We start from the raw sequence: 15,052 nt of genomic DNA, 5'->3' as shown, positions 1-15,052 counted from the left end.
TTAAAATTTGGGAAGATACTAGGATAAAGTTAAACTTCATTAAAATCAGTACGACACAGCTCTTTACTTCTAATATTAATTTCACATGTTATAAACCATGAAAGAGAATTATTTTTGTGCACACAGTTAAGACTTTTTCAGAGTAATTTCATGTATTAAGATCAAGTTAAGGAGCCTTAAATGGGTTTGTGAATTGAAGGGTTTTAAATAACAGGAATATTATTTGCTAAATCTGGTAAATATATGTATAATATTAACAGTCAACTCATACTATAATGAACTCAGCAAATTAAATTAAATTAAATTAAAAAAAATTAAATGTAGTAAATTTAGGGAGAAAGTATCCTCTTCTACTGAAATCTTCTATTGAAGAAGAATGCTTAAATTTTATTATCGTGTGTACAACATTTGAAATTTATTAGCATTAAATAATATTATGTTCTATTAGTATTATTATTGTTATTATATAGCATTATATATGTAATATCTGAAGTTTGAATATACAATAACTAAACTAAAGTTAACAAAGAAAAACAAATCTAAAATTTTCTGTCAAATTTTCATTTATTCAGTATTATTTCAGTTAAATAATAAATATATTTTTAATATGAAAAGTCTATTACTGTGTTTGGTATGTTTGTTTTGCTACATTGAGATAACGTACAAAATTGAAATGATGAGAGTACCCAAAAACTGTAAATTATGATGAACTCATTTAAATTCTGTTGTTTATAATAAAGAAGAAAATGGAAACTTTATTATACATTGAAGAAAAATTTAGAATGAAATTCAAAAGGCAAACCAAAAGACAAGTCAAATTATAAACCAATCTATTGGTAGAGTCTCTGTTACAAATGGCTCACGCAAAAAGTTAAGCAAGTTTGAACGCAGTTAGTTGGAAGGGGTTCAATGGTTTCATGCTGTTGACGCACTCCAGAGAGTCCAAAGACTCCCTCGATGAGTCTTTGAACTCTCTGGAGGTGTCACATAATAATAATAATAATAATAATAATAATAATAATAATAATAATCTATATATCTGTAGTTGCAGTTAATCTAATGGAGAGATTGGTTAGAAAATAATATGCAGGATTGGTTCAAAAGACTTAAGATTCTCTATGATGGCCAGCAGGTGTTTGAAAAATAGCAATAAATTGCTACTCGACATTTTTTTTTTGAAAAATGAATAAATTATATTAATGGGAATTAGTTCAAATTATTTTATTTGAACTTTAGAACTTAAATATATTACAAAATATTCTATTATTTTCAGTTGTTAAAAACGACACTGTTTAAATTTAAACAATAAATACTGGTTAAATTCCAGTAAGTATGCTGTAGAAAATTATAAAGATTAATATGAAAAATTTAAAGTAAACTGACTTTGATGCCAATGAATATCTTATAAGGTTCTGAGAGCATTATATTCTTAGAGATATTATTATTATTATTATGTTAATTATTTATTAATTATTATTATTATTTTGGGAACAAATAGAAAATCACGACCTTATAAACATTGCAATGGCAGAACACAAAATACTGACAGCAAAACATTTATGTCACTATGCAGCCTTGCTAAAACATTATTTTGATGCCAACTACAGAACAGTTAGAAATACATACCGTATAACAAGACCTCAGACTGCTAATTATATCACATATAAATACAATAATCACTATGTAAAGGCCACGCGAAACTTCTACATCCCAGACATGATAAACAAATTACCTTTTGAATACAGAAACCTTACAAACTACAATAGCCTGAAAAGAGCTCTAAGGACATACTACGAACAAGAAACACACACCCAAAATACCATACAAACTTAATGAAACACAATATATTTGCTCAGGCTTCCAGTTCAGTGATGTCAATACATTCCAAGTTATTGTGTATGTGTGTGCGTGTGAGTGTGTGCACGTGAATTTCTCAATCATAGATTTCGTAGCTTCCCAACACAGCAAAAAAAAAAAAAAAACAATACATAATAACCAACTGGTGTCATCAGGTAATTTGTTTATCATGTCTGGGATGTAGAAGTTTCGCATGGCCTTTCCATAGTGATTATTGTATTTATATGTGATATAATTAGTAGTCTGAGGTCTTATTATAGGGTATGTATTTCTAACTGTTCTGTAGTTGGCATCAAAATAATGTTTTAGCAAGGCTGCATAGTGACATAAATGTTTTGCTGTCGGTATTTTGTGTTCTGCCATTGCAATGTTTATAAGGTCGTGATTTTCTATTTGTTCCCAAAATAATAATAATAATTAATAAATAATTAACATAATAATAATAATAATATCTCTAAGAATATAATGCTCTCAGAACCTCAGAACCAGGCAGAAGCATTCGCAGGTCATCTCTACCTATAGGAGTTGCCAAATGGTGTGCCACCCTTTTTTAATAAATTACTCTGGATTTAGAGAAAGATGTTGAAAGTTTATTTCTCACACTTGGATAAAGGATTAAACTAATTTTATTATACTCTAACCACGTGAAAAATAAACTTTCAACATCTTTCTCTAAATCCAGAGTAATTTATTAAAAAAGGGTGGCACACCATTTGGCAACTCCTATAGGTAGAGATGACCTGCGAATGCTTCTGCCTGGTATCTCAGCTTGGGCCTGGCTCCCACTGAAGAGACCTCAATAAAGGTCGAAACTAGTCTGGGTAGTGGTCCTTCCCTTAATGCATAACATTAGACATATCCGCAAGGAGATGTGTTTTGCATTATATGAGATACTGAGACAGGAGTGTTGGTAGCTTGTTCCACCTTTGCAACGAGTTGCCCTGGTGTTGTACCACCTTACCCCAGTCCTGAAGATACTTTCAGGCGCAAACTTTGTTTGCTCACACTTGGATAAAGGATTAAACTAATTTTATTATTGGCAAAGTAGTCTTGTAGTCCTCTCCAAAATTCCCTTTGTATACAGAATGAAAATTCTAGAAATTTCTAGGAGAATTTGAACAAAGGCCACAATTATTAATAATTTTTTTAAATTAATTTGGAATTATATCCATTAGTTCTAATAAAGGACATTTTATTTAAAAGAGAAGTGGTGAAACACAGCTTGTATGCATAATGAATGAAATTTAATCGCACCATATTTCTGAAAAGGATGATGATGTGATGCAGCATTAATGTATTTTATACTATGCATTGTTTTTCAGCACACACTCAGAACTGTAAACTCATTCTCATTCTACAACAATATTAGATTGTTGTAGAATGAGAATGTCAAGAAAAAGGAAGAGAGCTGTTTTCTTCAATTTCAAGAGTAAATTTACTTCTTGGTTTACTGAATTAATTTTCTCAAGAAAATTAATTCATTTGAAACTCTTCCTGACAAGGAAGAGTTTCAAACAGCAAAAACAACCAATCTGTACCAAACTGATGACTGAGAAGAAAAATCATTCTGTATATGTTGTTCAAAATGTTCCATAAAATCATTTGCTAAAGTTGGGAAATAGGACACCCCCACTGTAGTCCCTTCAATCTATTTATAAAGTTTGTTTTGACATGAGAAGTAACCTGAATTTATGAAAAATCTAATAATTTCACAATATCAAGAAGAAAAATATTCAATAATCCTATTGAATCAACCAGTCAAATTTTTGTGAAGATTAAAACTAAGCCAAAACTAATTAATTAAAAGATCTGTAGTTTGCAAAACCAATCCAGATATTTTATTCTTGAAATCCTATGAATATTTAGTGAAAGAAGATTAAGTGACAGTAAACATGGAGAGAAGCTTGGACAGTTTATAGGTTGCACAACCCATGCAATTAATAACAGGCCTTAAAGGGGCAATTTCTTTATGAATATTATTATCCAAAGATTCCATGGAGTCACAGATTCATCTAGGGGCAGGTTTTTTGTCATAAAAAACAAAAACCTCCCTTTTGTCATACACATAAGAGATATCATTGAAACTTGTTATAGATCTAGGAATAAGCTTCTAAACGAATGCTAGAAATATCAGAAACATGAGAAATGAAATAATTGCATTGATTGATTTCATTCACCCAAAAATTCTTGGAATAAGTGAGACATGGTTGGATGAGGATGACACCCTGACAGCAATAGTGATGGAAGGGTATGATATATTTTGTGAAAGAAAGGGGAGAAAGGAGGGGATGAAGTGCTACTGATGATAGAAAATGAGTTATCTCCACACAAGGTAGAGATGCAAGAGAGAAATAGTGGTAGTGGTTTTGAGGCAGTATGGTGTGAGAAGTGAATAGAATAAAATATTATTATTATTATTATTATTACCCCAAGACCTCATGGACTTAAAGACTCATCTGAAAGGTCCTTTTATCACACACACACACAGTTCATCATACCGTGCTCCTTGCAGATACCACACTTTCAGGCAGGGCATTCCAATCATTCACAACTCTGCATGAAAAAACCTTTCTCTCACTCCCCTACTCACACCCTCTTTATACAGTGTCCAGGGATGACTCTGGTTCTCCCCCTATTTTATGTAGAACTTCTCCAGCATTAATCCTATAAGAACCCCTTACCAACTTGCAGGTCTCTATCATATCTCCCCTCTTCCTCATGTCCACCAGACTCTGCAAATTGCATCTTCTCAATCTTTCCTCATACTCAACATTCCAGAGGTCAGAAACTACCTTAGTCAGTCACCTTTGGATCCTTTCCAACATCTCTTCATCCTTCTGAAAACTAGGTGACCAAATCTGGGCACAATAGTCCATGTGGCCTAATCAAAGCCTTATAAAACGGAACAAGAATTTCCCTACTTCTACACATCAGTGTCCTCCGCATCATTCCCAGAAGCCTTTGTGTTGTCTTCATAATTTTGGCGATGTGTCCCCTAAATTTCAGATCCTTATCCACTATCACTCCCATATCTCTTATTTCCTCCACCTTCAACAATATATCCTCACCAAGTATAAATTCTGCATCCCATCTTTGTTTTCCAAATGTTGTTGGATGTTGCTATAAACCTGGTAATGTGGAGGATAGTGACCATGAAATGTATAAGCAAATTACTGAAACATAGATTGAAATGACAAGATGGAACCAGAAGTAAAGAAAATGAATTTCTTGAATTTTTTGAGGGACAACTACCTTAGGCAGCATGCAACAGAGAGCACCTGGGGATTGAGGGTCTTGGATTTGATCATCTCATCAGAGGATGTTATTATAAATGAGGTGTGTGCCAAATCTCCCTCCAGCTGGTGAGAGTGACCGTGAAGTGATTATCTGGGGTGGTTGCCAACCATGTGAGGACTTTCATGAGGAAAGAGTATACATGGAACTACAAGGCTGTTAATTATTAGAAGCTCAGGTGATAGCTTGCAGCTATAGCATGGAATGACGAGTTGGGTGGAAAGGAGATCAATGCTGCTTGGTTAATAATCAAGGACTATCTAGAAGCAATGTCTAAATGTATTCCAAAGGTCAGAAGGTTAAATATAGTAGGTGTGAAATGGATGAATGAAGAGATTAAGCTTGCAATACAGATAAAAAAAGGCATTATGGGGACAACATAAGAGGAGTGGTAATAATGAATTCCATGAGGAAGACAAAGAACAGGCAAAGAGGATGACTTGGTTGGTAAGGGTAGCAACAGTTCAGTATGAGCAGCAGTTAGATCAGGGCTGTCCAACCTTAGGTAATCCGAGGGCCACATTAAAAAAAAAAAAGATTTATCCGAGGGCCGTATCACAACGAGTATCAAGTAATTTGGTGAGCAGCAGTGACACAATCTCAAAAGCTGAACAAACGAACAACACTAATTTCACACTCACGTTTCACGTGAGCACCCAGAGCATGCACGTTGTAACAAAACAGTGTAAGAACGCTTCTTTGACACATCTAATATTTGAAAAACACGTGGGTATATAGTGATGTAAAAACACCAAATAAAATTACCACATCAAGATTATCGATTATTGATAGAATTAAAATATCTAATATGCATTCGATTCAAATTGTTATTTTATTTTTTTTGCTCTTGAAAATCAAAACCCACAGGCAGCCAGATGCGGCCCATGGGCAGTGCTTTGGACAGCCCTGAGTTAGATAATGAAACCAAAAAAAAAAAAAAAAAAATTTCTGGTGAGCTCTTTCAATATCTAGTCAGCAAAAAAAAAAAAAATGATTATAGTAGGATGGCACTGATTGGAGAAAATGATATAAGGACAACTGCTGTGGAGGATATAGTTGGGATATTTAATGAGCAGTTCATAAAGGTCTTTCATCCTTGTCAATGTGACATCATGAAGAGTTTGAAAGCAATGGATGATGAGGAGAGACTGACTGAGAGTGAAGATGAGGTATGTGGGGAATTAAGCAAACTTGTGGGACTTGATATATCACCATGTATTTTGAAGGAATGTGCCAGGGAGCTGAAATCTACCCTGAGATATTTGTTTAATGAGTCTTACATTGGGTCAAATTCCAAAGGACTGGAATGAAGGCAAAATTGTACCACTTCATAAAGGAGGTGACAGAATTTAAACATCAAATTATAGGCCGATCTGTGTGTCAGGTGTTGTGACTAGAGTGTTGGAGAGGCTGGTGAGAATCAGGATCCAGAATTAGGTTGAAAACAATGGTATTATCTTTGATGAACAACACAGATCTGCTAAAGGGAGGTCATGTTTTAGTCACTTATTACATTAAGGGTAACAGTAGCATTGGATGTGGGAGATGGATACACAGTGGTTTACTTTACAAAGACTTTTGATAGATTATAGCATGATAAGTTAATAGTCAAAATAAGTGGATGGGGTTGGTGGCTGATAAGTATCATCAAGTTGTGTATGGGGGAGCAATATCCCAGAAGAGGAAAGTGATTAGTGATGTGCCTCAGGGGTCTGTTTTAAGGCCATTGTTGTTTAACTTGTATGTTAATGATACTGGGGAAGATTTGAATTGGGATATATAGTTGTCTGCAAATGATGCAAAGTTGGGATGAACCACGAAGAGCAGATGTGGCCTTAGAAGACTTGAATAGGCTGAGTGAATGGGTATGGGAATGGGGATGCCAGTTCAATATCGCAAAATGCAAAGTTTCAAAATTTGGAAAACAAAGATGGGATGTAGAATTTACTCTTGGCTGGGGATATATTGTTGGAGGTGGAGGAAATAAGAAATCTTAGGGTGATCGTGGATAAGTATCTAAAATTTAGATCCAAAATTGTGATGCCAACACAACGAATTCTGGCAATGATGCAGAGACATTGACTTGTAGAAGTAAGGAAATTCTGGTTCCATTATATAACTCTGATTAGGCCACATATGGACTGCTGTGCACAAATTTAGTCACATGGTTTTCATATATATAAAGTACTGATTAAATAACTCAATCATTAATTTAGCTGGCTTGGTTGGCTGAGTGGTTAGCATACTCGCTCTCCAGCCAAAAGGCTGTGGGTTTGAATCCAGCCGTGGGCATGGATGTTTGTGGTTGTCTGTGAAAACACTAGTGGTGGTGGTTGTGGTGGTGGGTGTTAGATGGCGTTGGCAGATTGAGTGGTGGAGACAGAGAGTTATAGAGTATGTACCCTCCCTCAATGATCCTTTGGACTCCCTGGAAGTGTCAAGTAATATAATAATAATAACTCCACTACATCCCATAAAATGGTTGCCATAACTATCTGCTGGTATCACCCTTATTATTATTATTATTATTCCCCTTGTTTTCCATATGGCAGGAGACTTTCCTTCAGTTATCTTCAGGCTTCAGTTATCTGTCTGACCAATCTCTTCTCAGCATTTTTTTTTTTTTTTTTACCATTCTTGCCACCTTTCTAGCTTGCACTTTATATTCCTCATGCATCTGGTAAACTACTGATTGTCCTGCATGACATCTTTTTCATCATCACTTACCTGATTTCACTGTTCATTCATTTCATGCCTACTACATTTATTTGCATATTTCTTGATATGCAGTTATGCATTATTGTGTAAAAACAATGTAAAAAAAAACAAATAAAAATACAACACAAAAAAAGGGAAAAAATCCTTAAACCACTCATGGTACTATTGTACTATAGACTTACAACTTTTCATGAGTGGGAATCACACAGACAAGAAAAATAGTTTTCCTTTCTTAAATGTGCAACAACTTCTATGATAGCCATCAGGTAATTTACAGTCCCACTGCCAAAAAAAACTCAGACAGGACATTACATTTGTGCACAGTCTCAACATTATCATTATTCTTGTTAATTTAAAAAAAAAATAAAAAATATAGAGCTATTAAAACCCTATAAAATAAAATGAATTAATCTGCTAATGCCTTTTATTCTCTTATAGGGAGTAGATGAGGCCGTTTTACCCCATCTAACTTTTGGAGAGTAAGGGAGAAGGCAGTTCAATCTCCACCAGCAGCCAATCAGATATAGCTGGTCCAAGACCAGTGGCGGCTTGTGGCTTGAAATCGTAGGGGTGCTGCAACTTTTGAAATATACATACACACCGTAAGTACAGTGTATATGTGTTTGGGTAAAATATCAAAATTATGATAAAAATTAAAAAAAAAAAAAAAAAAAATGAAACATGAAAAAATATTGTTTATTACTGATAAAATTATACAGTTTGGTATAATTAAAAATTACTTAAAAATAAAATATAATCTTCTTGTTTTGTTTCATGAAAAAATATTATTTATTATCGATAAAATTATACAGTTTGGTATAATTCAAAATTACTTAAAAACAAAATATATTCTTCTCGTTTTGTTTCATGAAAAAATATTGTTTATTATTGATAAAATTATACAATTTAGTATAATTCAAAATTACTTAAAAATAAAATCCATTCCTTTAATTGTAATTAAAGGAATGGATTTACAATTTTTGGACATTACAATTAAATCCTTTAATTGTAATGTACAAATAGTTAAAGAGATGAAGTAAACACGATAAGCACTACGAACACTCTACTACTGGTGCAAACTGCATATAAAGAACAGTGGAACTGCACGACAGACAGTACCGCACTATGCCAATAGCTCGCATCTCCCTATAACGTGCATATGCTTGCACGCGGAGCAATATGACACTGTGGTAAACACAGTGCTGCTAGTCCTCCGTCCTCCTAAGTGCTACAAAATGGACTGCAGAACTGCGGAACTGCAGCACCCCCAATTTTTCTAGATAATTGTATAGGATTGTTGATGATAAAATAAAATATTACAAGCAAATATAAATAAATTAATAAATATATTTATATATCGAGAAAAACTGGGGGTGCTGCAGTTCCGCAGTGCCTATGCACAAGCCCCCTCTGTCCAAGACTATCACTAATTATACACAACATCCATGACTAATAAGTGCTGCCATCTTGTGGTCTCTCTAATCCTAATACTATGTTTTACTGTCTGAAATAGTATTGATTCCACGATTCTTGGGATGAAAAACCCGAGTTTCCAGAAGAATGAGCCTGCTTGTCCATGCCAGAGATTGACTAACTAGAGAACTGGTTGAAAAAAGCTTAGAAAAAGTTCCTCTACACAGTGACTAGAATCGAACTTAGGACACTCTTTCTTCAGACAGCCTAGCAGCATAGACACATGTACCCCTTCTGCTGAGCTACACAGACATGCTTATTAAAACTCTAATAACTCTAATTACACTCAAAGATAACCGGCAGTAAGCCAAATTATCTTTGGCTACACTGCATAATTCGAACCTGGTCAAAAAATTAGTGACTGGTCTAAAACTTCCATAGTTTTATTTCCCTTTTTTATAGATGCAAATTATGAGAGTTCTACTCCAGTCATCCAGAATTCAACCTTCTGACCAGGCCTCCTGAATTATGCAGTAGCCACTGTAAAACTTTTGTATGAGCATTTCTGGTTAAATATCATGTTTCTACCTCAAATATTGATATGTATTTCTCATTACACACAAAACCTATCACACCTCTGCTTAAACTCATTCACTGTCAGGGCACTCACAACTAATTCTGGCAATCCATTCCACTCATTCATCACTTCCCACCCATGCATAAAATTTATTCCACACACCTTACTAACCACACCTCTTACACAACTGCCATGGATGACCCCTAGTTCTCTATTTGTCATATACTGAAAATTTCCTTTGAGTCAATTTTATAAAATCCCTTTAATAACATAAATTTCTATCAAGTTCCCTCTTTTCCTCCTATCAACTGAAGTTTGTAACCCAAACATGTTCAACCCATCCTCATAGGGATGTCACCAGCTATCATTATCTATCTATCACCAGCTTTGTCACTCATCTTTGAATCCTCTTGACCACCACCTGATTCCCAAGAAACTCAGGTGACAAAATGTATGCACAATAGTCAAGATGTAGATGAATCATAGCCTCATAAAGGGGTATAATAATTTCCCTATCTTTACCTGTTAGTGTGTTTTTTAAACATAGAAATAATCCTTTGACCTATTTTAATTTAGGGAGCATATCGCAAAAATTGCAACATACTCTCTAAATTTCACCTCAATGTCTACCATCGTCCCCCAATTCCCTAGCCTAATTAATTTCTTGCAATGCAGTACCATCAATGTGATACACAGTATGTAATCTTTTCAACCCAAAGTGTATAACCTTACACTTTGCAACATTAAATTTATAATCATTATCCTTTGTTCACAATGCCAATTTATTCAAATCATCCTGCAAGATATCTACATCACCTTCATCAACTGTTGTTCTCCTTAATTTTGCATCATCAACAAACAACTGAATATCCTCACCTCACTTAAATCTTTCCCTAGATCATTAATATACCAATTAAAGAATACTGGCCCTAGTACAGAACCCTGAGGTATTCCACTAGTCACCCTCATTCTCCTAGATTCCACTCCACCATATACTACTCTCTGGTGTCTGTCTGTCAGCCCCCCTGATCCATGCCACTAGCTTCCTAATCATTCCCATTTGCTCCACCTTTTATAATAATTTGCTATGTGGTATTCTATTAAATGCCTTTGCAAAGTTCATCAGCATCATGATGTAGCCATTTCCTTTATCCAATTCTACTGTCACTTTATTGCAAAATGTGAAGAAATTACTAAGACAGGACCTATCCTTTACAGAGCAGTGCTTTCCACTATAGAGTATCATATCCCTATCCAACCACTGTTGGATTTTACCTTTATACAACTTTCCCAATATTTTAACAACCACTTCTGATATATTAATTGGTCTGTAGCATACTGGTCAATATGCTTTCTTTTTTTTGTTATTATCTTTTTTTTCTTCTTGTGCTCACTTTGGAGTTCTGATTTTTCTAAGATCCTTCCACACAACTTCACCACATAGTTCTCTGGCTGAATCCAACAATGTTTTCATGAGGCTATTAAGCAAAAAAAAAAAAAAAAAAGGCCTAATACTTGGAGGGAAAAATGATGGATGCTTCATCATGATAAAGAGCCTGCACACACATCATTACTAATCCGTCAATTTTTGATGAAACATGAAACAATGGTCATTCCACCGTCTGCGTACTCTCCTGATCTCACGGCAGCAGACTTTTTTTATTCCACTAATTGAAATTGATGCTGAAAGGCTAATATTTTGAGTCAATTGACTCGATAAAGAAAAAATCACTAGTGGAACTGCACAGTATCCTAAAAGAAGCATTCTAGAAATGTTTCAAAGGATGGAAGAATTGCTGGCAGTGGTGTATACAAAGGGGAAGAAAGTACTTTAAAGGTGACAAGGCCAAATAGCTTCTCAGTTAGACAGAACTATTTAAAAAGTTTGGGAATTTCCCAGACAAACCTCACATATTCCCAAAACCAGAAGGATTATGAATTCATAAGTGCTTCTGGTAACCCATTAATTCATTCACCAATCTCCAAGTAAAAAATTCAGTTAACTACATTTTTACTCAATTCTAATGTACTTTAGTTTTCTATATTTCAATAACCTAAACAATGAAGATTGTTTATTAAGCAACAAATGAACAGTTTTAAGAACTCCACTTCACAAATTTTACCGACAAATACTTTTTATATTTTACCTTATCTAGGGCTTGTTGCACAACTGATTCACTTTCAGCATCAAGTGCTGATGTAGCTTCATCAAGGAGAAGAATTTTGGGATCCCTCACTAGTGCTCTTGCTATTGCTATTCGCTGCTTTTGACCTCCTGACAGCTGGGCACCTCTTTCACCAACAAGTGTATCATATGCCTTTTGCAAAAAAATTTAATTATTAATATTATCATCAATAGATAGTGAGAATAAACATATTTGGATAAATTAGTACTGTTTGGTGCAAGGTTTCACATATGTGTAAATAAGAAACAGGATTAATTTTGAAATATACTCTTACATTTGGAAGAGAAGAAATAAAATCATGGGCATTAGCCATTTTAGCAGCTTTTACAATTTCAGGAAAAGTAACATCAGAACATCCATACTGAATATTTTCAGCAATGCTACAGTTGAATAACACAGGTTCTTGATTAACTAAACCAATTACCGATCGCAGCCAGTGGACGTTCAATGATTTTAAATTAAAGTGGTCCAAAGATATCTGAAAGGAGGAAAAATTAAAATTAATGTGTGTATATATATATATATATATATATATATATATATATATATATATATATATATATAAAAAGATAAAACTGCAATAATGGGATCAAAAAATTAATTAACACTTTCATTTTTATTAAATTAGTTTATTGTTTATTTTAAATTCAAGGGCATGGATAATTCTACATGCTTCTAGGTAAGTTTCACGTCTTTTCTCCTTAATTCAGTAATGAATTCTCTGATATGATGAGATAATATACCAGAATTAAGAATTTGACATCCCCATCTTTTTACAATCCATCTACAAATATTTGGCAAAGACTACTATAGTATTTTGGATGATAAATGAAAGTAATGAGCTGCCAGTATTATATGAACATAACATTTATGGTATCAATGAGTATTAGTTCTTTAGTAATTTAAAATATATTCAATAAATAATAGCATTTAGCAGAAGACAACCATCTTTTAGGGATAAATATATATCGCATGGTTGGCTGGTCATTTTGGATTTATGGCTGAAGCAACTAAAGCCATGAGGCCCATATATTATAAATATAAATTGAGTGGATTCTTCTGGCCAGTTTGCCTGTTTCATAGGATGAAAAACCTGAATTTCTAGATTAACATCAAACGACACTCTGTTATTCTGAAAGGTTATAATTAATGGACAAGAGCAAAGTGTAAGCATGTATCATATTTATTTCATACTTGATAAGAAATTATTAATTTCAATTTTAAGTTTTATTCCTATACTCAAGCATAAGTGTGAAGTAACTTCATGACTAGCCTACTTGTACACAGTCTGTTGACTTCACACTAATTACTGTAGTATCCCATATAATATAACAGGATACTAAGAATATAATTTCTTGTCAAGTATAAAATGATTATTATTATTATTATATGGGTAACTCCATGGAGCCCAGAGACTCATTGGGTGAGACCTACTCAACCTTTTATACACAAAATCTATCATGCCTTTCCTTAAACTCATTCACTGTCAGGGCACTCACAATTAATTCTGGCAATTCATTCCACTTATTTACCAGTCTCCAACAAATATCTAGTATGCACACTCTTACATAACTTCCACAGTTCATTCCTAGTTCTCTCTCTATTTGTTATGCATTGAAAAATTTCCTTTGTGTCAATCTTATAAAACTCCTTTAATATCTAACTTTCTATCATGTTCCCTCTTCCACCTATCAACTGAACTTTGCAATCCACACACCTTCAAACCCATTCTCATAGGGAGAATTCTGCATAACTATCACAAGCTTGGCCACTTGTTTCTGAATTCTCTCCACCACTTCTTGATCCTGAAGAAACTCAGGTGACCAAATCTCTGCATAGTAGTCAAAATGCAGCCAAATTTCACCAATATAGTACACAGCCTCATATTCCTGCACATCAAAGTTTAAAACAATGCACTTTGGAGATATATATATTGTATTTAAAAAGGCTTTTTTCATAATCAATAAAGACCACTTGTTTTTCTTTTTGAAATTCTCTTTTCTTTTCAATTAATAATTTTAGAGTGAAAACTGAGTCTATGCAAAATAAGCCTTTTCAGAATCCATTTTGCTCTTCTAGTATGTCATCTACAATACTATTTAGCATCTTTAATATTCCTGCATAATTTTATACTCTGCATTTAAAAAGCAAATTCCTCTATAGTTATTGCAGTCATTGGTGTATAATTTTTTTTTTATAAAATGGAATAACCAATGCTTTTTTTTTTCCAGGAAGTAGGAATTTTTTCAGAAATTCAGGCCATATTAAAGAATTTCAGTTTTTCATTAAATTTTTCACCTGCATTTTTGTATACAGTTTCATATTTATATTGTCTTCTCCTGGCATTTTCCAATTTTTCATCTTATTTACTGTATTTCTTAGTTTTGACATCGTAATATTTTTTTTGTTAGGTCATTCTTGATCTAATCTGATTTTCCCTTTTCAGTCGTTTCTAACCATAGGTGACTTTGTAGGCACTGCCCAAAGTATTCCAGGTGAGATTTTTACAGGGTAATTCACCATTGCTTTCCCCCAATCCCCAAATTTTATCCATGCTCAGAACTGGCATATGGCTGGGAAGTATTCATGACTGTAGATCTGTGTGTGTGTGTGTGTGTTCATTGGACCGGTTTGCCTGTTCTGGGTGAAAAAACCCCCTACCTCCATATGAGACCGGCTAACTCACCTTTAGTCGAAAGAGACCAGATAAAGGTTCCTCACATTACTGATGGGAATCGAACCCAGGTCTTTCCAACCAAAGGGCTTCATATAAACTGACTGAGCTACAGAGGCTAGGTCATTCTTTGCTTTATAAAATTTTACTTCTTTAATAATATCAGTCCGGTAATTTTGAAAATAGGTTACCCATTTTTCTAAATATATTGTTCATATTTTTACCTTTTTCCTTTTATTTGTTTGCTTGTGTATTTTATTATTTTATAGGTTTTTGGTTGTGAGTTAGATATATCTTTTTATAGTTATGTTCCCATTTCTGATAAATTTCTTT

The 15,052-nt window shown here is 33.8% G+C and overlaps 1 protein-coding gene across 2 annotated transcripts in view; it reads right to left on the bottom strand.

Moving 5' to 3' along the window:
- Positions 1-15,052, bottom strand: part of LOC150105338 (ATP-dependent translocase ABCB1-like) — a 417,983-nt gene that overhangs the window by 214,536 nt on the left and 188,395 nt on the right. For both annotated transcript variants that reach the window (XM_090394721.1, XM_090394720.1), the window contains exons 13-14: positions 12,320-12,523; positions 12,007-12,177 (exon numbers count right to left, since the gene is read on the bottom strand). In XM_090394721.1, coding sequence (XP_090250847.1) covers positions 12,007-12,177; positions 12,320-12,523 — 375 coding nt within the window. The remainder of the gene's footprint in view (positions 1-12,006; positions 12,178-12,319; positions 12,524-15,052) is intronic.

This window comes from Typopeltis vanoorti, chromosome 6 (assembly GCF_054136105.1).
Source record: "Typopeltis vanoorti isolate ZY-2024b chromosome 6, IOZ_Tvanoo_1.0, whole genome shotgun sequence".
Lineage (NCBI taxonomy): Eukaryota > Metazoa > Arthropoda > Arachnida > Uropygi > Thelyphonidae > Typopeltis > Typopeltis vanoorti.
This window is presented reverse-complemented; position numbering and strand designations above follow the sequence as displayed.